The following is a 26679-nucleotide window of genomic DNA, read 5'->3' on the forward strand; positions in this document are numbered from 1 at the left end:
ATGTCAGCCGGAGGGGATTTAATTTTTCTAATTTTCTCTTGAGTTCTTGTACCAGAGACAACTGGCTTCCCTACATTCCTTCTTTTGTTTTGAGAGTTTATTCCATCATTTAATCCTCTCTTTACACTGGGAGATCTTTCTCTACCTATTCCTGCTCTAAGGGGGACTGTGAGATTCTTTGGTCTTGCCCCTGTACCACTGTAATCATCATTACCTCTAGTTACCGCACTGTACGATTTTGCAGCAAAACTTGGTACAGGATTGACATTGACCTTATCCCAGATACATTGCAATAACTCCATCTTCTTCTCTATTGCTGACATTCTCTCATCCATCATTGCATTTGAGGTGTCCTGAAATGCCTTGACACTAAACTCACTATTTGTCAAAAACTTGGGTATTTGGAAATTGAAAGGAACTGTCACCACAACATTTCCATGCCCAGCTTTATCAATTTTCGATATCTTTTCCCAGAGATCTAGAAAAATGGTAGATATCTTTCGTTTTTCTTGGATATTTCCCTCTGTATCCTGCAGTTGAAAAGCTTGATAAAAATTTGATCTAGAGTTCTTCATCTGTTCCAAGGAGAACTCTCGACTAAGTGTATCCAGAACACAGGTCTTATCAGCAACTCTATCAAAAGCATAAAACATTGATCCTAAAATCCCATCAACTAGAATCATTTTCCCAGACCTTGAATCTTTATAAAGAAAGCCTTGATGACTGGCTTGTTCCTTTACAGTGGTCTCACTATCCATTTCCTCCAGGGAAGTATTTAAAGAATTATCCAAGGATTTTTTGGGTTTTGGCCCCATTTTCGCCACAAGATTGGCGAAAGCCAGATTATATCTAGAATCTTCCAGATTTCTATGAATGTACTTTAAAATTGTGTGTAAGCCTTGAATTGAGAAAGCAGTGTGAAAACTGCCTAAAACACTCTTACAGAGAGATGTTTACTACTCAACTACTCTGAACTAACTTGGTCAACTTGGTCAACATCTAAGGCTTATTTCCTTACTCCCCTTTATATTGTTGTCTAGGGTCAGTGTAAAGGTATAAATATAAAAGTCTTGTTCAAGGTCAAGGATAAATGAATTTTTCTTCAAAATATTGTTTTCCATCCTCACCTTTCCATTCTACATAGTAAGGGTAAATGTAAAGGTCATTTAGTCACAGTCTTGGGCGAAGCCAAGGTCCAATAATTTCTTCATTCCTATTCTTTTTTAAAGAGTCCGTTCACTTATTTGGGTTATTTCATGGTAAACGAAATAGCCTAGTAAGTAGAATCTATTCATTGGTATTAGTCTTACTTTTCAAAGATAACTATGGCCCAAGAAAAAGCCGATTTATCGCTTAGAATTTCAGCGCATAGGTACGATACCTTTGCACAGACACTAATTAAACGTTTTTCAGTAAGAACAGTCCAATGAAATCTAAAATAATCATATTCCAATGACATCATGTAGCAGCCATTTTATAATAAAATATGGAAACTTTTGATATTAGAATTAGCAAGAAATTAACGTTTTTCATGTTAAAACATGATTTAATATGTTTATCCAAAGACGACCTTCTCTCTCCGTCAAGATTTCGACTAAAGGATTCCTGGGGAAGTAGGGAAAACATATCAATCTGACAAATGTTTATAATCAGTTTAATTTTGAATATAGACAATTTTTAAATAACTTTACAAAAAAGAACTTTTTTACAATTAACTATAGATATTTCAGTTAAATCTATTAATATTTGAATTTTTATTTTATCCATGACATATGAAAACAAGCATCTATGAAAACAAGCATCAAATAGTGTAAATGCCAAGGTACCGTAAATTTGCGCTGGAATTCTGAACAAAAAATTGACTATTTCTCCGGCCACAGTTGTCTTTAAAAAGTAATACTAATAAACTTAAAAACCTTCCCTTATTTAGTTCTTCCGAAGCAGAAAACAAAAGAACAAAATAATCTTCTGGCAAAATAAAATTTACTTTATTTCAAAAGGCAAAATTTAAATGTAAATAACAATGGGATGGGTGAGGGGGGGGAGTCCAAAAATCGTTCAATAGGACAGACCCTACAATTAAAATACTTTTCAATTTCTACACTGATTTTATTTATTATTATTATGGATTTATTTCATACACTAAGGTAAAATGGTAGAATATTATGATAAAACAAAAACAAATACAAAGTTTAAATATAGTTTCTAGTCTGTAACTAAAAAGTTAATCATGGTTGAGATCTCAATTTCAACAAAATCTGGGTAACATGTTGAAAATGCGTTTAAATTGAAATACTTTTCAATTTTTAAGTTGATTTGATTGTATTATGTTAAAAATGCGAATCTGAAAAATTTTCATCAATTAAAATCAAACGATAAAATAAATTGGATGTTTTAGTTTGAAACTTTCAAGGTGCTGAAGTTCATGAGTTGTAATTGTAGGAAAGAAGAGCCTGAAACTTTTGAATAATGTTTGTACTTTCACCCACAACCTTATAATATTTATGAGTTTAAGAGTTAAATTTATTAGGGTGGTAAATACTAAATATTGAAATGTGTTTCTGAAGTGAGTTCTCTAATCCTACGAGTAAAAGTAAATGATGTTTAAGTTAGACACACTAATTAAATATATATAATTGTTTAAAAGTTTCCAACTCTGAATAAAAGCTGAACTGGTCCTGCCTGCTGTAGTAGTAGTAGTAGATGTATGTTCAGGAGAATCCTCACCACCTAGATCTACTTCCTCTCCATCAATTACATGATCATAGTCACCCATTCTTTTATCTAAAATCATCCTTTGATTAATCTTTTCATCCTTAATTCATCAATCTCCATTCACGAGTTCATCCTTTTATTCACGCATCATTAATCCTTTTCATTGTAAATCTTGTAAGGGACAAAAAACGCCGGTGAAAACTTTAAAATGCAATCTATACGCTGCCACATAACTTCGACTAGATGTATATAGATCTGCAGATTCTAATTAATATTTAATAGGTTAGATTGGTCCATCTAACGCTGTAAAGCCTCAAACACTAGTCTATACACACACCCTGCCTTCAACAATATCGACCGTTCTACATTTACTCAGGAATAATACTGTGTTGTGTGTATCTTGTAACAGCTGAGGAGAGAGGTTGCAACTTTAAACAATTTTACAAAAATCAATATAATACATACAATTTGTATATAATTCAACCATAATTTTGTAAAAGTTGTTACACTTTTTTTTAAGACTATTCTATAGCTGTCTATGAGTGATGCATGATCTAAAAATTGATTATTTCTCCAAAAAATAAAAAAATATGTTATTTGCTACTTCTTCGATTTTTTAATTTAAAACGATTGCAAATTAGAAACTAATGATACAAAACTACCCTGACCAATCTTATAAACTTATTTCTACTTTCAAGCTGCACTAAAAATTAAAATAAATCAAAAAAATCAAATAGTCTCGATGAACTGTAGACTGGATGATTATCGTCTTCGTTCAATATTTTTTTTCCTAAAAATCTTTGGCGGCAAATGCGCAGACCGAGCGGCGAGCTTTTTGAAAAGTTAAATTTGAATTTCTGAAACAATTAAAAACATTTCGTTTATATTTTGTGGATGGAAATACAATAAAGATGTATTTAAGTGTTGATTAAACAATTTTAAATTATCTCGGATCTGTCATAAAGAATGCTTTTTGGAACCCTTCCCCCCTTCCTATCAAGCTTTACATGACCCTAATTTTATCAGTGATACTATGGGTCTGTCCTTGAGAACACCTTTTGGAGCCCCCCCCCCCTCTATCGGGTTTGTACACGACCAATATATACTATAATTTCATTCATATTTATTTGGTATTATTTATAAATAAAGTGAGGTTACAACTGATAAAAGTTTGACTTGTGGCCGCAGGGCGCGCGTCCCACAGGCAATCTAGCCTAGCCGCAGCGCTCGAAATCCGAACTTGTCTAGACGTAGTGCTCGGTCACTTAGTGTGTCCTGTTGCTGTAGCGATTTAATTATAACTTTATAGCGTATATGGCTATAGACATTGGTTGTTAGGTTCTTTTGGCCCTCATCTGAATTGGGTAAATTTCGGGCACCATGCAGAGAAGTAAGTTTGGTAATTCCCTAGGGAACGATTTATGGACTCTCCCCTCCTACCAAGCTTGTACCAATTATGTACATGGATCTCATTTGTAATACATGGATATAATTGATCATGTGGCCCCAGCGCCCGGCCCCCTAGCCTGTCCTAGCCGCAGCGCTCGGCCCAGAAATTTTCTTAACTTAACCTAATTCTAAAATAATATAAAAATAGATAAAAATAATTTTGCTGAAAATTGAGTGGTCATGTACAAATTTGATAGGAGGGGCGGGGTCCAAAAACTGTATACTAGGACGGACCCTAAAAATTTTAACAACTTTCTCGAGAACCTTTTTTTGAACTCCTATCCCATTTTTTCAAGTTTTACATACACTTTTATGTTTTGGTAACTTCNCCCCCCCCCTCTAAATACTTCCTGGCTTCAATGCAAATTTGTTTCAGATAAGTCTTGGAAACAAAATGGCTGAGACTGGTTGGACTAGACCTAAACAATCTTTTAAATTGAAGAAAAATAATAGTATCTCAGGGAAGCCCCCTCCGTTAAGACGAGAGGTAGTTAACAATGGTTTATACATAAGGGGGGGCTCATCCTCACCCCCCTCCCCCAAATGAGTGTAATCTATGGTTTCCAAGTAGTTTTCTGGTCTCAATTGGGTACTTTGCCCCCCTTTAAACCCGCCCCACTCCTGAACAAATTCCTGAGTACGCTCCTGGTAGTTAAGAATCGACAAGTCAGTTGAAAGCTTTAAAGTTTACCGATAATAGATGGTTAACTTTCGAGCTTTTATACCCTTTTTAGGTTTTAACCTCTTCAATTGTTTATTTTCCAGTCATGCATAATGGGGATTTTGGCGAGTCGATGATTAAGTTTTATCTCTATGTTTTGTTTAATGTAGCAATTAAAAACAGTTCTACTTAGCGTAAAATCTGAGGAAATGCTCGATACTTCTGGGCAGTGAAGATTTAGTGAATTTGTTTAGCAAAAAATAATGTTTTGTTTTATTTTTATTTTAAAACTTGATGTACCATTTAGAAACGATGAATTTTTATGTTCTCTTTTTTTAAAAGTTCAGATTTGGGTTTTAGGAGTAAAAAGTTTTTTTGGTTGATATTTTACCCCTTGGATCCGGATCCAGGAAGCCAAAATCTTGCGGATCCAACGGATCCGGATCTTAAGCACTGCTTCTGGGGCACGAACTCGTTCTGGGATGGAGGTAGAAGGTTCGCGCTTATCCTTCTTCTCCTGGTCGGGAAGAGAGAAGTCTGCTTGAGGTGGTAGAGGAGGTGACAGCTCTAAGCTGTCGATATCAGTATGACAATCAACCAAGGGTTTTCATATGTCTCATTATCTCTGAAAGAACACACTGTAAATGTTTGCTTCAACTTCAATAAAAATGTGTACAGAGGTTTGTAGAGAGTCCTTTTCCCAGTGATTCCAGTGACAGAGTTGTTGACATCCTGGAATATTAACCAGATTGATGTAATCATTTCGTAGAAAGTTCTGACAAATATAAACATTGCTAGCCATGCTGTTATAAAACTGAGGAAACAGTGGAAGTATTTTTTTTTGCATAATTTAAACGCAATATGACAGCTAAAGAACCAGTTTTATTGTTCAAAATTACATAAATATCGTGGTCGGGTAAGAGACTTGCTAAACTGTTTGATAATCAACGAGGTTTAGAGCTGTCCTAAGTGCACACAACTCGTATTCCTTTCCCCTTTCCCTTTCACATTAGGGTCTCTTACAGATCCCATTTCCTTATGTTCCTTGAGTACAGTTTATATTTGTTGTAATACTCCATTCATCTTGTACAATTTACAATGTTCACTTCATTTAAAGTTTATATTTGTTTTTATATTTCATTCCCTTGCACAATTTACGATGTATACTACATTTATATTCCCTTACAGTATACAGTATATTCCCTTTTACAACTTCACTGCATGTAATTGTACAGTTTTATATTTGTTAAGATTTCTGTCCCTGCGGGAGCAAGGTTGAATGTAAGTCTACCGGCCGGGCAAGTAAAACGCAGGAAATTATTTAAACTTTTTACTAGATTAGATTTTGATTTTTATAAGAGGGGGCTGGGATAATTTTAGTAGTTGTTTTTGATTTTAATATTTATAATTGACGTATACAATGCACATTTATGATGCAAGTCTCATAACGCCGGCTTAAACGAGTAATATTTTTATTAATATCTTGGAGAATCAAGTACAAAAGTTAAATGTTAAAGTTGTACATGGAAATAGAAAATTTATGTTATCTGTTAAAAATTAGATTATTTAGATATTCCAGGGAATCGTGTTTCTTATTCTTACAATTAAATGATGGAGGTATTACAAGTTATTTTCTTTGCAGGTTTGCATTAGCAAGGGGACAAGTGGTTACGTAACATTATTATTTCCCAAATGAAGTAGTTGTAAACATTTTTATTGTCTTCTGATATAAAAATGCTCGAGAAAAGCTGGTTGTTATTTTACTTAATTAACTTAACGTCCCTCAGTTAGGGGAATCATAGGTCGGTAATATTGGTCAAAAGGCGGTAAAAAAAAACTATTATTATTCCTCTTTATACAAAGTTTAGATAAACACAAATCCAGAAATCCGTTCTCACTCAGCTCCGATGAATCTGTGGAGAAACGACGAAAGCTTGAAAATACTCTGATATCTCGGGATCCAGGGAACTCAGTGGATTCAAAAGGTTTTAAATATTTTCAGAATATTTTCATGTTTATTTTGCATTTAGAATATAATTTATAGAAGATTATTTGTTATATTTAGTTAACATTTAAAATATAATTTATATAAGAAAAGTTTTATTTGTATTGCTCATCGTATAGCTTCATTTTTTATAAAGTTGTTGAAAACGTGTTCATCCATTATTTTTTTGCGATTTTTTTAATACTTCCATTATATATAAATAAAAAAAAACATTTTAGAAAGATCATTTCATAAAAATCTATAGAATTATAAAAAGTCTTTACTTTATTTTTTTTAACAATCTACCAAGGGTGTATATTTTTCAAAATAATTAAAAAAAAAGTTATTTTTTATGATTTTGGGGTAAAAAATCAAAAATTAGTCATCATTTCCAAAAATGTCTTACTTTAAATTCAACCATATGGTTGAATGTAATTTATGAGAAATGGTATAATTAAAGAAAATTAATAATCCGAAGGAATAGAATGCGAACGAATACTGAGTTGATTAATTGGTTGATTAATTGATTAGTCGATTAATTGATTTAAATAAAAGATTCAGGTTTAGGAAGTGCTGACGGATTTCCAAGCGTGTTTGGAACTGATTTTAATCCTTCTCCTTCCAAACCTGAACCTAGGCTTACAGGTTAACCGAATAATATGTTGATCACTAAATCCTTGTAGAATTTAACCTGAAACGCAGGCGTTTATTATTTTGTTAACCCCCCCCCCCTTTTTCAAAACAATATTTTCATAGCATTACGTCTTTATTAATTTACTCGATTTTAACTGAGTTAATAGAAAATTAATGATTTTATTATAACTAAATTTTAAAAAAGAGGATAAATTTTTCCATTTGATTTTTCATTTGATATTTTTTCGCCAAATGTATGAATTCATTTTAAAAAAAGTATCCCTAAAGCCTGAAAACGACCTCTTCGCCATTGATCTTGGGGAGGGATAAAATCTTAAAATTTTTTACTTCATGTTAACAATACTGATATTAAAAGGGACAGATGAATCTAAATATAAACCTATCTCTGAGCTTTCTGTAGACTGGAGTATCAAGACCAGAGTTACTTTCACTGCACATCAGGTAGGTACATTGTACCGTACCGTTTGAACAATTACAGTGCTCAATATCTGGATTGTCACCTTTTCGGTCTTTCGGATACATAATGAATTTAAAGGGGGTGTCGTGTAACCTCAAGTACACTGGGTCCCAACGGTACCCTTTAAACCATTATCCCTTCAATGAGGAAGTTATCTTCGTTTTCTTTTATAAACTACGTTTATTTCCTTTATTGTTTCTGCATCAGATTTGCGCATCTCATTTGTTTGAATTAACCTTAACATGATTTAGAGAAATACAGGAATTTCTCATTAATTCTTGACCAGACAAAGCTGTAATGGGTACGGTTGGGGGTACTGTTGTGGGAACTGTTATGGGTACTGTTATGGGTACTGTTGTGGGAACTATTATGGGTACTGTTATGGGTACTGTTGGGGTACTGTTGTGGGTACTTTTATGGGTACTGTTGTGGTTACTGTTGTGGGTACTGTTGTGGGTACTATTATGGGTATTGTAATGGGTACGGTTGGGTGTACTGTGTGGGTACTATTATGGGTACTGTTAGGGTACTGTTGGGGGTACTGTTGTGGGTACTGTTGTGGGTACTATTATGGTTACTTTTATGGGTACTGTTGGGGGTACTGTTGGGGGTACTGTTGTGGGTACTGTTGTGAGTACTGTTGTAGGTACTGTTGTGGCTATTGTTGTGGGTACTGTTGTGGGTACTGTTGAGAGTACTGTTGTGAATCGGACTTGCCACTGAATGAAATTACTTCCACAGTTTCTGAAATGTTACAAATGTTATAATTGTTTAATTTTATAGAGTTGGTTATGGGGGGAACACTTATCTACAGTAGAGTCTGCTAGTTCCGTTACAGGCGGGGTCAGGTTGAAAATTCTCTTTATTTTTTACCATAATTATCATTATCATCATAATTATCGTTATCATCATAATTATCGTTATCATCATAATTATCATTATCATCACAATTAACATTATCATCATATTTATCATTATCATCATAATTATCATTATCATCATAGTTATCATTATCATCATAATTATCATTATCATCATAGCTATCATTTTCATCATAATTATCATTATCATCATAATTATCATTATCATCATAATTATCATTATCATCATAATTATCATTATCATCATAATTATCATTATCATCATAATTGTTATTTTCATAGTTATAATTATCATCATAATTATCATTATCATAATAATTATCATTATCATCATAGTTATCAGTATCATCATCTTCTTTCTATTTTATATTCTATATGTTTACATTCTAAAAATAATATTTGCTTTATGTTGCTGATCTTTCTGCAAACCTTATCAGGGGCGTAGTCATGAATATTTCAAAGGGGGGGGGGGATTGAATTTTTTCCGATTGAGCTCCAAATCCTTTTGGAAACATAAGATTTTACTGAACAAGGGGGAGAGGGGCTGAGCAGCACCCTTCTCTGAATAGTGAATACGCCTCTGAACTGGATGTACATTTTAGAACAATAATAATGACTAATAAAATAAAACTTTAAAATTGTATTTACCTTTAACAAACTCTCCTGAGTCTCCACACTATGACCCACATTTTTCATGACAAATTGTTTTAATAGAAAATTTTATTTTGCAACCTTTCAAAGATTTTTATGAACTTTTGTGTGGAAAAATTCTACATGAAACTATTTTTATTTACTTTAATTCAATATTGTTCGACCTATAAAGTGAACCCTGCTACATCAACAACAACCTTGCTATCTTTTTTTGTTGTAGATGCCTTGATATTGCCAATGGGAACCACTGCCTTGATACTTCTGCCTCAACCCAGTTCCACTCCGCCACTGGATACTGGCAACATCCGGCATTAGCCGGTCTTAATCTTTATCCGAGGTAGAAATTATTGCTTTTGATCCGGTGAATCCACGGTCGGGATTCGTAAAAATATGTGGATCAACGGATCCAGATCTGAGTGGATGAAAATTAACCAAGTAAACATTAAAATTCTCATGATGCAGGGGGTTTATATATTTTCTTAAAATATCATTCCCACCGTTTGAAAATCATATTTTCCCCAGAAGTTAGATATAATTAGGTTCTATTCGCTGAATTGGGGAAATAGATCGATTTTTGAGAAAAAGTATGAAAAAGAATAAAACATTCCATTCCTTAAGATGTCATTATTTTCATTAATTTAATCAGATCTTCAAAAATGAAGGGGATGGGGGGGGCATAATTCTTGAAAATATACACCCCCTGTCTCAAATCTGAAATGATTATAAATAACAACAAATGTTTATTTATGAATATTAAAAATTGGTCGATCGAATATTATTTTAATAATAATAATATGTTTTTTGCTTGATTAGCATAAATGGATGGTATCCTACATTTTAACTAATTTCTTAAACATTTATTTTGTTTAGATTTTCAATCGATATGCAACATTAAATATCTTGTTTAGGTTTGGTCAATCTAGCATGTCTAAAGTTGACCGACTCAACCTATCTCAAGATATGCACAGACACATTGTTTCAGATTGGATCACGAGTCTGCAGGTCGTCTTACAGTTCTGTATTTTTTTACTTCTTATTATTTCTATATTATTTAGAAGTCAATGTTCGAAGGTTATTCCCTAGATTTATTAGAAAAGCATTTAGACTTTTGAAAGAGATATATTAACTATTGTTAAACCCAGCTAAGAACATACATTTGGTTCTACCAAGTTTTCGATACTTTGAGGCTCAAGCAAGGAGTTCATAAGTTGTGATTCGACATTCAATCAAACGTGCATTCAGATAAACAAGAAATAATCTGTTAATATGCTGGGAATGAATTTGTTTATTTTTCAGAAAGTTAAGACCAAGTCGCAAAGTTTTTTTTGCATGCAAACTCGCTAGTTGTGTTTTTAAAAATTTTACTAATAGTAAAAGTAATGAAAAAATTGTATCAAATGTTTCAAGATTTAAGCAGGCGCTTAATTTAACCCGGGTTTTGGCGGATTTAAACCGCGGCTCAAATTCTTTAAATTCCATCTCAGAACAATTTATTTTGTATATGTTCCAGGTTTCTATATTCTTTATTTAAACTGTATTTTAGTCTGTATATCAACTAGTGAAAGCTCAGCAGTGTCCTTATTTCTACGTTTGTGCTCCGTCATTCACTTGCCTTTTCAGGTAAATCCCCCATCCTTTATAAGCCATAGCTAATTTGATGGGGGGGGGGGATGATATGATACGTTTAAAAAAAACATTTGACCCTCTCTTTTATTATGTTGGAAAAGTTAGTTCATTTTCCCCATCTTAATTTTAAAAATCATTTATTTTTGCCTGTATTTTATAAATTTCTTAAAAAAATGGTTGACTTTTTTCGCAGAAGTAGGAAAAATATAATGACCTCTTGGGGGAATTTTTAGGGAAAAGTAAAACATAATTTCTTCCGAAAAATTTTTAAAGTACATATCTCTGCCTCCCAAGGCCCTATGTTCCAGTAGTTTTTCATTTCTCCTAAAGTATTATGGTTACATGATGTAAATATGTTTACCAACATTCTTCCATTATTAGGAAAAATGCTCATTTTTTCCTCGACAAGGACGTCAAGGGTTACCCACAAAGGATGAGAATATGAAGACGACCTGTAACGCTTAAAAAATTACGGTCTCGAGGGTAAATTATGTGTTCTGCCTTAAATATAGTCTTTAATGATTTTGCAAAGAAAAAAAAGTTTATAAGGAAACGGACAATATAAATTTCGTACATTCATCTCTGAAGTCTTATCCTTAGTGGATACAGGTAATATTTGCGTGAAAAAAAATTAAGGATTTTTTCGCTACACTATTGAACAAACAAAATACTTTAAGGGGCCCGAACAAATAAAGTTTAAGGTTAAAAGTTTTTAATTATTTCCAGTCGTCATTTTTATCCTTGAGGTATTAGATAAAGATACTGACATTGTACTTATAATCTTGTAACCCCCTTAGGGATAGGAAAATAATATATTGTTTGTTTGGGACTGGACCGTTATGTCGAGGGTTCGGATAAATATATATATAAAGATACTGACATTGTACTTATAATCTTGTAACCCCCTTAGGGATAGGAAAATAGTATATTGTTTGTTTGGGACTGGACCGTTATGTGGAGGGTTCGGATAAATATATCATCATTTTTAAAAGAATATTTGATAGAGCTGCTGGTATTGGTGGATCCCAACAAATACTGGCGCTTCTCACCCCAACAACCAGTGGGTTACGAAGTGCTTTAAAACGTGAAGATGTTGATTTTAGTTCTCCTCTTCAGCAACCTCTGCAGGATATTCAGGATAATAAGGTAAACACCCGAAGGGACTGTAAGCCTAAATTCAAGTGACCCTCAATGCAAAGATGTCAAGGTCCGATTCGCAAAACTGTACAGAGCGTACAGTGTACATTGTATTTTAGAGGGTTTTAACTTTCTAGTGGTTTTCTAGATATTGAAACAAACAGATCTCTTTACTCGGCGAACATTTACTGAACATCCAAAGTTTCAAAGGGTATATTTGTTAATCAGGCATTACCCTCTTTGAATAGAGAGTCAATTGAAATCACTCTTACAGTCCATTTAAAATACAGGGCAATGTATTTAATTTAGATATTTCAATATTTAAGTTTTGTTTGCTGTCAAAGTCAGAAAAAAAGTACGAATTCAAAGTTTTATTTTATATGAATTTGCTTAAAAACTGTTCACTGTTCAGGCTTCTAGCCACCTTAAAAGTTTCACATGTAATGTCTTGTCATTGATCAAGGAAGAGGTCTTCAAGTATTTATTACTGTGACGAAAAAAAATACCTTTACAACATACAATTACACAACTGTAAAATACTACAACTGGGGATATTTCCCCAAATAAATTTCCCCTATTCTTAAAAATAGTTAAAAATGTAGCAAATAAAACTTCCAGGACTTCTCTGTACGTATTTGACAAAAAAAATCACGTTTTGGTTTAAAAATAAATCAGAGTAATAAATTGAAATCCTTTGGCTCAAATTAGGAGACTAAAAAAACATTTACTCCTAAATTATCCATCTAATATATTCTCTCTTCTCTGTCAATAATAATTAGGTTTTGATGGAAGACTTTTATTGTTTAAAATTCACTGTTTAGAAAGATTTTTCTATTGATAAAATTTGTTTCTGGTATCAATTAATTAAACTTGGTTTGTCGAATCTTCATTGGCGCTTCTAAATCCAAAAGGTCTATATCCGTTGTATCCAAAGTTATTGAAGTTGTTGTATCCGGGTCTAAAGTTGTTGTATCCAGGTCTGTAGTTGTTGTATCCAGGTCTACCAGGCCTATATCCATTGTATCCAAAGTTATTGTAGTGGTTGAATCCGGGTCTGTAGTTGTTGTATCCATTGAAGCCGTTGTTTAAAAGCCCTCCGAGGAAGAACCTGAAAATTATATATTCAATCTAAAGCGTCATTAAATTTTTACTTTTAATTAAAATGTTAAAAATTTATATCGGCTAAGCCGGTTTTTAAAAGCTAATTTCGTGTATTTTTATAAATATATTTCGGACAGTTTCTATGTACTTACTTTGAGTCTGCCTGGACCCCCTCCCCTCCCTCCTGTGCAGCCGCTTGGCACACTACCAGACAGAAGACAGCAGCTCCGAAAATCTTAACAATGGACAATATTTTACAGTAATTAAGTTATAAAATCTAGGTGACGTAATGGTAAAACTTCCGCCACTTACCCTTCTTTTTTTATTTGCAATTTGACGCATTTAAAATCTGTACAGCGGAAATAATAAAAAAAAACAAGATTTCCAGTACAATGGAATTAAACTTCTACTAAGGCTAATGTGCATATTTGTTTATTCTTACTTGATGGCAAGTAAAATTATTTATGATAGTGCATAACAAAGGAAGTAATTTGTTTATGAATACCCGCCCTTAAAACAAATAAAATTTATTTAAAAAATGCTAAGCTAAATACATTTTTCTATTTTAAACTTAAATACAACTATTATGCATGGAGGGGAAAAGTTTGTTGGGAGCTCTTTCTGAAAACCCGCAAAATATACTTAGAACATTTTTTGTATTCTAAGAATTTAAACGTTTCGTAGAGAAGACTTGTTTGAATATGGTGGATTCTCATTTGAACTACTCATTTCAACTATTTTTTTTGTTCATTTGAACTGTTTTTTGTCCATTTGAACTATTTTTTTGCCCATTTGAACTATTTTTATGTTCATTTCAACTATTTTTATGTCCATTTGAACTATTGTTTTGTTAATTTCAACTATTTTTATGTCCATTTAAACTATTTTTATGTTCATTTAAACTATTTTGTTTATTTCATAATATTAATAGTTCAAATAAACAATAATTCAAATGAACTAAAAATAGTTCAAATGAGCATTAAATAGACTCTTTTGAACTATTGTTCATTTAAACTATTCACGTGGTACCACGTGCAGTAGTTCAAACTATCAATAGTTCAAATGAACAATAGCTCAAACGGGAGTAGTTCAAATGGGATAGCATCTTGAATATGGTTTAGAGCGGTTAGAATTTAAAAGTAGTAAACTTACCAATGATATCTTAGTATTCATGTTGAAGAAGACTTGTTGAATATGAATGTTTAAGATCCTAGGTCGGTCTTAAATACATCCAATTCAGGATTTCCCGGATTTTCCCGACATCTTCAGGGTTTCCCCCACCAAGTAAATTCGGAAAGTCTTTAATTAATAAATCATTCAATTTTTCAGATCAATTTAATAGACTTAATTAGTTCTAAAGTTTTTGCAAATAAAAAGGTTTTTTAAAGTGAAAAAATTGTTGTGATCTAATTTCTGAATTTTACTCGTTAAATTGGTGGTTGTGTTTAACAACGTATGCAGGCTTTGTATCTAGGCAATCTGATGGNCTTGGGACCTGGGAAATCCGCAAATTTATGAAATTTTTAATTTATATTATTGTTCGTGACTCATAATAGGCAATTCTAAAACTTTCCTCCACTTTTCGTAAATTACGATTGTTAGTTATATTTTGAAGATTTTTTCCTTATCTTTTCTATAAATTTATATCAAGTATCATGCTTAGAATAAAGCGGGAGATAACATTTCATTGTTAACTTAACTTCATCATTTTTTTAAACAAAAATGGTTAATCACACATGCTTTTGTCTTAATAAACATTTTCAACGCCTTTTTTCCCGTTTTGCTTGAACGTATTTAACAGATTTACAAAATATATATACAATTTCTACATTTTTAAATAACATCATATTTTATCAAGCTGCGATGTATGTAGAATAGTATATATATTTCCCCAATATTACTTTCTCAATGTTACTTTTTGCAACTGAGAATGTTAATAAATGTTGTCAGCTACATTTTCTATATGGAAATACCTAATCATAGTGGTTAACAATACATGGTTCAATTTTTATTTTTTTTGATAACATTCTTTAAATTCGAGAGCTTTTGTTGATAATATTCAACCTCCTGAGACCTGATAAAGGAATCCCTCATATTTATATATTTATATCCCCTTTTTGATTTTTTGCAGACACTCCATTTAAAAGGATTTATTTTCGGTGACCTCATGATAAGATTTATTAATTATGTCTACGACTTAGTTTTAAGCGAACATATTTTTTTGCGAAAAAATACGAAATTTTTTATTCGTATTTCGCAAACTTTTTTGCGAAAATGAATAAATCGAAAATATTCAAAAATTGTACAAAACGCGAAAACAATTTTCATTATATCAAAATTAATAATTTCTCTTCCGTATTTTTTTTACGAAAATTTTACAATTCGTGAAAATTTCGCATTTTTCCGCAAAACATTTTTGCATTAGGCGACATTTTTTTTCTTTCGCAAAACGTTTTTCCCTTTTCGTTGGAAATCCTACTAGACTTCACTGAATTTCGGGTATGTCAAAAATGGTCTATCCTTTTATATATAAAAGATTATTGATAACATCCTAAATTAGGAGTCCTGTGAGAAGGGTGAAGAGGGCGAGGAGGGCGAGGAACCTACAGAGTTTCTTGAGAGTTTAGGAATCCAAGCAGATTCCCTTCAAGGGTTCATCTCATCCCATCCAAAGAACAGGCTCCAGTTAGGTAACATAATCATGTTTTGGGTCCGTTCTAGTATACCATATTTGGACCCCCCACCCCACTATAAAATTTGTACATGACTTTTTTCAGAAAAATTAATATTTATTTAGTATTATTTCGGGGTTAGGTTAGGTTAAGACTATTTCTGGGTCGAGTGCTGCGGCTATGACAGGCTAGGGGGAAAGCGCTGCGGCTAGGACAGACTAGAAGGCCGAACGCCACGGGTAGGATAGGCTAGAGTGTAAGGCGCTGCGCCCACATATCCAATTTTATCCATGTGTTAAATATGAAATGCATTTTCAAAACTGATAGAAGGGGGGAGGGGGGAGCCCAAAAATCGTTCTCAAGGAAGTTACCAAATCACGTATTTAGTTAACATCGTTAAAATATTTCGTCTCTAACTCACCAAACTTATCATCTCCCTTTATTTGTATTGGTTTGGTGTATCCCAATAATCCCCTAAGGGGGTTCTGTCCTTGAGAACGATTTTTATCTCCGTCCTTCCCCCATTATGAAATTTGTTGGTTTAAGTTTGTACGGAAATAGCCTCTTAAAGAGTGGGGTAATGAATATAAACCTTTATTATCTTATCAATGATTATCTATAATTGAGCAATGCATGAGAGATATCTTCATTTTTCTCCTGAAAATTGATTTCATGGCACAGGGTTGAATATTTATTTTATAGATGTTTCAATCATAGATTCTCAGTCAAAGAGAACTGTCAAAGGTACTGTAAGCGTAATTTCAAGTAACCCACCATGCAAAGATGACAATGTCCGATTCACAGCAACCTTTAAAGCTATGTCCAACCAATTATGAATTAGATTATGTTAATAATGTTTACTATCTTGAAAACTGTAGTTTCTCTACAAATTTACTTAAGTGACTTGAGCATTGAGCATTTCTACTGCAGAAAAACATATAGGAATTTAACACTGAGAAAAAAGTAAATATCCACCACAATATTGATCAGATAAAGGTTTTAGGGGACCAATTTGAATAGGTTACTTGAAATTTCGCGTACATACCCTTTAAGATTGTTTGGAAATGGCTTATCAAAAAGAGCGGCGTAGTGAATATAAACTTAACATTGCCTACAGGACATCATACTTTGACTGTAGGTTGATTGGTATTAATAATTTTAAAATCTAAGTTTGAGAATGAGAAATTTACATTTTGCTTTTAAAAATTGATTTTGTGGCACATGTTTGAATAATTATTATACAGATGTTTCAAATCATATAAAAAGCACTGTTAAGCTAAGTGTACTATGTAGCCCTTTTAAAAAACATTGAGAATCCTTTTAAAAAATTCTTTATTTTTATATATTTGTCCCCTTCCCTAGGTGTGGAATGTCAGTCCTTGTTAAACTATTTATTGAACGCTAAGTTGACCCAGGGACCTGCTGGACTTCCTCCGACCATACTTAGTCCTGTAGCATTTCCTGGAGCAACACTCAAGTAAATAAATGGTTGGTTGGTTGAAGGGTTGGTTGGTTGAATAATTGTTAGGCTGAATGGTTGGTTGGTATGTAGTAAATAACCTACTTAAACAAAGTTTTTTAGATCGGTACCAATTCTGGTATATCCTTCTGTATCCTTCGGTTTCTGTCTTTCAAGATACAACTCAATCAAACCGGATAGGACTCCTCAGTATTCTTTGGTATCTGTCTTACAAGATACAACTCAATCCCTCTCGTTAATGCACAAGGCATAGAACTATGCCGTTTGATAATACTTAAGTCAATATTAAACCAGATATGACTCTCTCAGTATTCTTGGTATGTAGTAAATAACCTACTTAAACAAAGTTCTTTAGATCGGTAACAATTCAGGTATATCCTTCTGTATCCTTCGGTTTCTGTCTTACAAGATACAACTCAATCACAAACTATTCCGTTCAATAATACTTTAGTCAATATCAAACCGGATAGGACTCTCTCACTCTCTCAGTATTCTTTGGTGTCTTACAAGATACAACTCAATCCTTCTTGTTAATACATGTGGCATAGAACTAATCCGTTTAATAATACCATATCAATTCAGTATAAGGTAATATACCTTAGTGTGTTCAGGTTTATAAATATGGGATTTTCTACGATATTTGTCACTGGTATGATGGTTGGATGGTTTGTTGTATGGTGAATTGGTTGGTTGGTTGGTTTGATAAGGTTGGATGGTTTCTGAATGGTCGGCTAGTTAGTTGGTAGGTTAGATGGTTGGTTAATTAAGAAATAGGTGAACTCTATCTATAGTTATGAAAAATAATAATGTTGTTGTGATAATAGGCTATAATCATAAATACTTTTCAAGTACATATTATCACCTCCCTTTTTTGTAGGAGGAATACTGCAATTTTTTTGTATTATAGTTCTAAAATTTCAGACTAGTTCTATTTTCTCATTTGGATACATATTTTTGATTGAGGGTTGTTGTGCGACTTGGAATAATTGGTAGATATTTTATGCTCTAGAAAGAAGACCACTGTTAAATACCAAGAAAACTTAATCTCATTCACACCTAAAAATCACAAAGGAGGGATTTTAGATTCCTTTCCATGTTATTAACATCAAACATCTTAAAATTATCGACTTCAATTTGGTTCTTCCTTTAAACATCAAACATCTTAAAATTATCAATGATTAAAAATATCTTCCATACCATCAAAAGTCTTCCTGTAGGCACACCCAAACCCTGATAAATTAATGCAAAAAAGCCTGTAAGGCTTAGAGGCTGAAACTGGCGTTCTGGCACAATGTCGGATGTCCACGGTAGTTAGTCATCAGGTTTATCAAATTAAAAAAAAAACTGAAAGTCATTAGATACATAAACACATTTTTATACTAGTTGGTTGGTTGGTTGGTTGGCTGGTTGGGTGGCTGGTTGGTTGGTTATTTGGTTGGTTGTTTGATTGGTTATTTGGTTGGTGATTGATTGGTTATTGGTTGGTTGGTTATTTGGTAATTTGGTTATGTGGTTATTTGGTTGGTTGGCTGGATAATGGTTGGTTGGTTGGTAGGTTGGTTAGTTTGGTATGACTTTCACATGAACCACCGAGCATGAATTTTTTTTTAATTTATAATTTTGTAATTTATGATTTTTTGATATAATTGGTTCTTGTATTGGTTGGATGGTTAGCAATTTGATTGAACTAATTGTTTCGTTTATTGATTGATTGTTTGGTTTAATGATGGATTGTTTGGTATATTGATTGATTGATTGATTGATTGATTTAGGTCACTTAAAGTAAAAGAACACACACTTGGGGGGAAGGCTGGCCAACCTAAATCCCATCAAATTGATGTTCAGGTAAACCTATTGTATAGACATTTCTGATAATGGAAGGACATAATTATGTAATTTGAATTAAATTTGTAGAATGTAAGGGGACCAAAATAGGATTTTCATTGAAAAAAAATAATTGGTAAATTATATCATGGGTTTTGTAAGCAAGATTGTTTGTTGTTAAATGCTAGTTTCATGTCCAGGCAAGCTTAATTATAGATGAGATTTTCGTGCTGGCATCAGCACAGTGAGGATATAGAAATTCTGTGCTCCGCTCTAAGTAGTTGGAGCCTCTATTCAGCTGGGGAGCGCTGTGCAAAATTAAACATGTGGGACCACACCTTAAAAACAAACAAAGAAAATATCTCACCAGAAACAAGGAAAATAAAAATATAAAAATAAGAATCGTGAGAGGTTGGTAACTATGCTGCATATGATGCCAGTTTTTACTCAACCAGCTGCAATACCGCACTCTGAGCCACAAAGCCAACAACATTTTGTAATACCGTGCAGCTTCAGTGGAAAAAAAATTGGAGGAAAGTAGAGATTTTATGCTATGAGAGTCCTTCAATATCCTCCCTTCCTGTCCATCTCCTACACCTCAAACCTACCTTTTTGTCACAAACAGCATTTGCGAATGATTTCTTTGGGTGAAAATATTATGGGCTCCATTTTTAAGACCACTAAGTAAAATTGCAGAAACCTACAAACAGGAAACAAGAAGAAAAAATAAAATTGAACAGGAAAATGGAAGAGAACTCCCCAATGATAAGCTTTACACCATCAGTATATCCTGTTGGTGAATGGAGACACCATTAGAGATGGGACTGGAGATGTCTCCCCCTCCATTTCATCCTAAAGAAAATACACTATGAGTATGTGATTCAGCCCTGATCAGCTTGTTGTCAAGTCAGGCATTCCCGCTTAGAATAGACAATTACAATTGAGCAAAAATAATAAATTGTTAAAACAAATAGATGTGGTTTGCACAAAGTTTTAAAAAAAGAATTATTTCTAAGCACTAAGATAAGCAAATTAGACATCAAGCCTTAAACATTTTTTGTAAACTAGTTAAGTTTTATTGATGAAGTATGTTCACTATGCATCTCTATATAGATGTTAAGTACTTTCCCAAGGGTTTTTCCATGTGGCAACTTCCCTTCTGTGCAATTTCCCAAGTGTCAACTTCCCAAGTCTGTCATAGACGTCACGTTTGGCTTCCCAGTTTGTTCTTGCAGTTGCGCTCTCCCCCCTGGCCCATCCTAGTGCAGCGCTCGGCCCCCATTGCAGCCTGCTGGCCTCAGAGGGCTTAACCTAACCTTTGGGAAGTTGCCACATGGGAAATTGCACATTTGGGAAGTCGCTACTGGATAAGTTATCCTTGAGAAAATGCCTTTGGGAAAGTACCTAACACCTCTATATATAAAGTAGTAATCTCCTTTTGTCCGCGTGTTTGTATTTCCGATCATAACTATAAAACCCCTTGACTGATTAGTCTCAAAATTTGACTGGGGAACTTGGATAACCACGGTAATGCTCTAAGCTTGGTTTTAAGATTCTAACTTGAATGGGTCAATTTTTAAGGGAAAAATAGCTAAAATCGGAATTTATGACCAAGCGTGGGTAAACGGCGGAAGTAACTATAAGTACCCTGGGCAACATTAGGTTCCTAAGCTAGTAAACAAAATGATCTGACTTATAGAACATCTTTACAGACTTGGTGATTTTGTATTTTCACATCATTGATTAAAAAATGGCAAATTTAATAAAATTGAAAATGTATTAGATGTTGGATGATTTTTTTGATTCAGAAAAAAAACCTTGTCAAGATCTTAGGATATGGGCGTGGCAACTTTTTTTATTTATGACTTTTCAGGGACCTATTCTGCCAGAGACACTGCAACGATTAATTCTTCTCTCTGAAGCGCATGCGCCAAGTTGCCGCGTTCGTGTTCATACTCAGGAGGATACGATCAGCTTCACGCTCTTTAACTCACCAGAGGACCAGGTATTGACATAATGCAGTCAGTGAGACCCAAAATACCAGTGAATAGAAATACAACATGGGAGTATTGATTTATTTTTAGGAAAATCATAAAACTTTCGTTGTTTTCCATTTTTGCCAGTTTTTATTTTGTGCTACTTCTGACCAATAAACCAATATACCGATATCAACATATTTTAAGTAATTTTATTTTTTATTATGTATGACAATTTTTAATTTTACCGATAAACTTTTTATTTATTTTGCGTAGGTTGCTCCCTCTGCATTTGCTTCTGCAGGTCTCAAGGATTCTGGTTTACAGGAATCTCTACTTAATAAATTTTGTCAGGTTAGGTTTTATCTTCATATTAAGTATGTTTTTTTTTTCTCTGGGATATTTGTCCAGAATTCCTTGTGGAAGGGAGTTTTTCTTCAGCTTAATCTGACCTTAATATTCAAACTTATTTTCTCTGGATTATTCTCCTCTTAAAGTTGATTTGTTTGAAGCTCAATTTCAACCATATAAAAATATAGAATATAGCTAACAAATAGGGGGGGGGGGTGATAGTTTTTTTCTAAACTTACGACATGTCCACAGTTTATCTCACATTTTTTGCGTGAAACATATTTTTAGACAGACAAAAAAAGTTTTTGAAAATCATAATTTTATTTTAAAATTTTTTTGAAAAATAGTAAAGTTTTTCCAGTTTTTTGTTTAATGATTTAACTTCTAACGGAATGATGGTTGTTTGTTTGTAAATGTAATACATGTTTAGGTTCAAACAGGAGGCCCTGATAAAATTATCAGAGAACTTAATATCAGGAAATTATTGATTTTCTTTAGTGTAGATATTTGAAGGATAACATTAAACAATTTGTCTTTCAACGATTGTTTAATAGAATATCATTGTAATTTTAATTGACCCATTTAAAAACTAGCGTGACCAACTTAAAACGATACCATTGAAACCTTAATCTGATCAATAAAGTTAAAAATAACAATTTTTCATAGCTTGGTCGACAAATCTGTTGGTTTTCTTGTAAATTTATTAGAGTATTGTTGTGAATCGGACATTCCACTCCATCAATGGAGTGTCACTTGAAATTACGCTTACAGTCCATATAATAAGGTTAAACAAAAGCATTCGTCATAAATTACAAACATAGTTTATGAAGAAACTGAAAAATTATCAATAATTTTTTGTAGAAAGGGGTTTTTTGAATCTACAGAGATTAGTTTGAACGGGAACCGCTGATGATGAGAATTTTAAAAAAATGCTTCTATACCAATGTACCTTTTTTCTTACTTTTCTATCATATTGTACACAAACTTATTTTTTTTTTGATCATGGATCATAGTGTTAATATTTATTTTAAAAGATATTTGAACTTCACCGAGCAAGGTTAACAAATGTCATAGGTCATAGGTCATGGGTCATGGATTGTGGGTCATAGGTCATGGACCATAGATAGGTTTTAAGATCATTATTCATATTGTTTTTAATTCAAAATATAACTCAACTTCACAAAGCCAAGGTAAAAAAGGTCATAGGTCATAGGTCATAGGTCATAGGTCATAGGTCATAGGTCATTTTAAGTTATCGGCTTTGGATCATGGGAACAGTAAACCCAGGAATATCAAAAGTCTTAAAACAGAGATCTTCAAAACCTTTTGGTTCAAAGATCATAGATCTGAGACATTATCCTTGAATCATGTATTAACCAATAATTTTAAGTTCATTGATTATTTTTGAGAAATAAAATGTAGATTTTGTATTTTTTTTTCTTTGCTTTATGTTTAGATTTTATTTTGCTAGTTCAGCTACCAATAGTTGTTTGACGTTACGTTTATGGGTATTATTTCTAAATATGACCTAAATTAACTGTAACTTTAAATACATTAAATTTTTAGACAAACTTAAAAGCAATGTCAGACCACATTTTGAAAACCCCAAGAGCGATTGTAAGTTTTACTGGAATACGACTAATCAAAGCTGATTAAAGACAATTCCCTGACATTGGGACATTCTGTATTACATATTTAGATATATGATATAATAATATCATCAAGGTTTTCCTTTATGTGATGAAATCATCTGCTATTACAATGAGTGTCATCTCATTTTTTTACAGCATTAAATGGACAATTTTAAATATTATTATATTTAGCTATTCTTTTGTTATATTAAACTTATGTATGAAACTAGATAATAGACATATCATTATCACTTTTTCTTTAAGATTGTATTTATGATCTCATTTTGACGACAAATATCTAAAAAGTGTGATGAACCCGTCAATAGTCTCATTTAACCTTAAAGGAAGAGTTTGCGATTTTTTTTCAGGGAGGCTCAGCACCAGTTGGGGCCTGAAAACCCCCAGAAACCGTAGATTTTTCTGATGCAGGGGTAGGCTAAACCCCTAACACCCCTCCCCCCCCGAACACGCCTCTCTGCCTATATCTCGTTGGTATATCTATCTGGCTGAAATATATGTGTGTCAATCATTGGATGGAAATAAAAAATGCAAATTTTTGTATTTTAATTATGGTTCATCATAGGCCCCCCTTTTACTACAGTTCGACCCAAAAGTGTTAGCAATCTAATTATTCTGTCCCTATGCTAAAACGGCACTTTTCACAAAGTAATACTTAAAAATAAAGTTGTGGAAATTACCAAACCCAACATTGTTTTGTTCAAAATAAGTAGTAAAAGTAAACAGTACCATTTTAGACCCCCTTTATTTGCAATATTACCATCTTACTCGTACTAGATCTATTATGAATTTTTAACTAATGATTGAATGCAATTATTTTTGTGAAAACAGCCAGACGAAGTAAAAAGATCAAGTGTAAGATTTGACATATCAGTTGATACTCTTTTTCTTAGCTGTCCTCAAAATAAAATATAAAAATATTAAAATATTATATTTTACATAAATAATACCAGTAATATAAAGGTTTAGATATGATATTACGATTTAACATACTGATGCATTGTTGTCATTTGGTTGGATTTTTTTTTCTTAAACTTCAAATATTATTCATTTCTTCTAAATTCTTTGACTCGGTTCTGTGTCGGCATATGATGTTTGAAGTTACCGACGATTGTCGGCCGTCCTGACGATATCGCCGATTCTTGCCTATCCTTGATTCCCTGCATTTGCATGTAACCTAAAAATATGTTGATTACATTATATTTACCTGATCCTAAGAGTTTTCTTTGTAGGAATACTAATTAGTCATGGGTCATGAACTGTTTGATAAGTTTTTTATTTTTATTTGTAAACTTTTAAATAGATTTTTTCATAATATTTACTAAGATTATAAAGATTAAACGAACTGAAGACCAGAAAATTAATTTTAAAACTTTCTTATTTATTTTTTTTTATAAATTTTTGATAAAAATGAACCTGGAAGAACCGCCGCAGCGGTAAGAGCCCCGTAGGCGGCCATCAGTTTACCGGCAGAAAATTGTAGAGCGGCAGACATCTTGCAATTTAGTATCAATCTTAAACAATACTTCTCAATAAATCTGATAACGCCTTTAGCGATATAGGGGCACTAAATGTAGGGTTTCCAACGCAAGTGGATTCTACTTAATTGCACGCTTTCCGTCCAACTTTCTGGCGTTTGTGTTTCAATTTTTTGATAAAATTCAATTTAAACCTTCTGGCACGCAAAAAATGCTATTAATTATTGCGCAATTCCTTACAACAAAAAATTCTATTTAAACTTTGGTAGTGGCATACATTAAACTGAATCTTACGAATATTTCAGTCTCAAATGCTAATAAAATTGAATTTATACTTAATCTTTTGTTATATAACATTCATTTGCAGCATGAGAACGAGAAAACTCTGGCATAGGAAGACGACAGTTCAGACTGAAGCAGACCCATGTAACTGGATAAGGGATGTAACAAGTTACTAATAAATTTTGTTTGACTTGTAACTATAACATCAACTACACTGTGATGTCTTTCTGTACCATAGTTTTCTGGTTATCACTGGAGCCATAATTTCCAATTTTGATTAAACGAACCTTACAGTTTTAACCAAAAAAGTTTCCATTTCAATGTTTATCCAATGTAAACAAATAAAAAATGTATCATAATAAATTGTTAATTAGTTGCCTAACCACAAGAAACTTTAAAATTTGAAAACTGTTGAAACTTGTGACACTCGGGCCTCGATTATTTTTAAATCAACAGAGATATTGTATTCCATTCTTGTATCTGCTGCATAAATTTGTAAGTCTTAACAGTTAAAATTATTGATTTTTAGATATAAAAGCAATTCCGATGCACGCTATTCCGCGCAATACCACGCAATTCCGCGAATATTTAATTTCTTCCTTTTTTCGCAATTATAGCGCAAGTGCGCACAATGAAATAGCGGAAGCAACCATTGGGCGGAATTCTGATTGGAAACCCTAACTGAATGAGAACGACTGTAAACGTATCTTCTTGCGGCTTTAAACTATTAGAGTGGAATACACGATTGACAACGATGCCTCTTAAGTATATTAAAGTATACTTGTTGTAGATTTATGCAAACTAAAATAATGGAAGGAAAATGTCAGAATTCAGCACTTTTTAGGACTAAAAACATCAATTTCTTCCTTCCTCAAAACAATTCATAGATAAAGGTTTGAAGGTTCGTTTGTGAATCATAAATGCCACTCTTTAAAAGAAGGGTAGCTTAAAAGTGGGTATACAGTTCCTTTAAACGAAATATATACGTCTCAAGATTAAGTTATAACTATTATTCTTTCAAAATGTAAAAGTAAGTAAAGTATTTGTATTATATTGTAAGTAAACAATTGAGATTTAGTTCTGAAAAAAAAAACTTTTGACAAAATTTTATCATCTCTGAAGTAGGCAGTCCACATTTTGAAAGTTCTATCATACTAGAAATATATTTAACATGTTTTTACCTTGTTTTATATTCTTGTAGAATCTGTGTTTACTAGCGCTATATAGTTAGCTTTGCCTATGAACTGTTACAATGATCTTCTTATTCTGAATGATTATCCTCCTCTCCTCCTGTTTATATACCCTTCTCTCTCTGTGTACTGTATAGGATTAAGAGCCTGGATACTGCACTGCGCCGGCTAGAGGAGCTTAAATCAAATCAATATGGCAGCATAGAGTATAAAGGGCTGGTAATAGGCCTATGTTCAGTATACGTGAGATTTGAAAGGTTTACATTGGTTTAAATACATCAAGGAGAAATGAAGATACAAGTGTTTTGTCAGGGTTGATATTACGTCGTAGATTTAGCCTTTATCCGACCCTCTTTCCTTCTAATCCTAAAACTATTCTACTCTATCCTAAACATATTCTACTCTAATCATAACCTATTCTGCTCTAATTCTAAACCTATTCTGCTCTAATCCTAACCTAT

At 32.8% G+C, this 26679-nt stretch overlaps 2 protein-coding genes and 1 long non-coding RNA gene across 3 annotated transcripts; 1 reads left to right on the forward strand and 2 right to left on the reverse strand.

The window, feature by feature from the left end:
- Window positions 1–4544: 4544 nt before the first annotated feature.
- Window positions 4545–23049, forward strand: LOC111704842 (protein downstream neighbor of son homolog). Its single transcript, XM_023477202.1, has 17 exons — window positions 4545–4651; window positions 6077–6138; window positions 6710–6810; window positions 7365–7454; window positions 7819–7904; window positions 8704–8768; window positions 9673–9789; window positions 10361–10454; window positions 10996–11072; window positions 12083–12224; window positions 15877–16036; window positions 17351–17465; window positions 19241–19313; window positions 21166–21297; window positions 21545–21622; window positions 22050–22096; window positions 22481–23049. Exons 1-17 carry the CDS (start codon window positions 4559–4561, stop codon window positions 22527–22529), a joined length of 1581 nt encoding a protein of 526 aa, XP_023332970.1. The 5' UTR covers window positions 4545–4558; the 3' UTR covers window positions 22530–23049.
- On the reverse strand, window positions 12996–14574 carry LOC111704845 (probable serine/threonine-protein kinase clkA). The gene is made up of 3 exons (XM_023477205.1): window positions 14469–14574; window positions 13469–13551; window positions 12996–13323 (listed from the first exon to the last, which is right to left on the reverse strand). The coding sequence occupies exons 1-3, from the start codon at window positions 14487–14489 to the stop codon at window positions 13080–13082; spliced, it is 348 nt and encodes a 115-aa protein (XP_023332973.1). The 5' UTR covers window positions 14490–14574; the 3' UTR covers window positions 12996–13079.
- A 1133-nt stretch (window positions 23050–24182) lies between the features above and the next one.
- LOC111704846 (uncharacterized) lies at window positions 24183–26416 on the reverse strand. The gene is made up of 3 exons (XR_002765890.1): window positions 26210–26416; window positions 24685–24782; window positions 24183–24445 (listed from the first exon to the last, which is right to left on the reverse strand). It is a non-coding gene; the product is annotated as an uncharacterized LOC111704846 (long non-coding RNA).
- Between the last annotated feature and the right edge of the window lie 263 nt (window positions 26417–26679).

Source organism: Eurytemora carolleeae, unplaced genomic scaffold (genome assembly GCF_000591075.1).
Source record: "Eurytemora carolleeae unplaced genomic scaffold, Eaff_2.0 scaffold626, whole genome shotgun sequence".
Lineage (NCBI taxonomy): Eukaryota > Metazoa > Arthropoda > Copepoda > Calanoida > Temoridae > Eurytemora > Eurytemora carolleeae.

Coding starts and splice junctions, on each gene's coding strand:
- LOC111704842 (XM_023477202.1), top strand. CDS start 4,559: ATGGCTGAGACTGGTTGGACTAGACCTAAACAATCTTTTAAATTGAAG. Junction 17,466..19,240: donor TTTCCTGGAGCAACACTCAA/GTAAATAAATGG, acceptor TGATTGATTTAG/GTCACTTAAAGTAAAAGAAC. Junction 19,314..21,165: donor CCCATCAAATTGATGTTCAG/GTAAACCTATTG, acceptor ATGACTTTTCAG/GGACCTATTCTGCCAGAGAC.
- LOC111704845 (XM_023477205.1), bottom strand. CDS start 14,489: ATGAATACTAAGATATCATTG. Junction 13,552..14,468: donor TGAATACTAAGATATCATTG/GTAAGTTTACTA, acceptor TCCATTGTTAAG/ATTTTCGGAGCTGCTGTCTT. Junction 13,324..13,468: donor GGGGTCCAGGCAGACTCAAA/GTAAGTACATAG, acceptor TATAATTTTCAG/GTTCTTCCTCGGAGGGCTTT.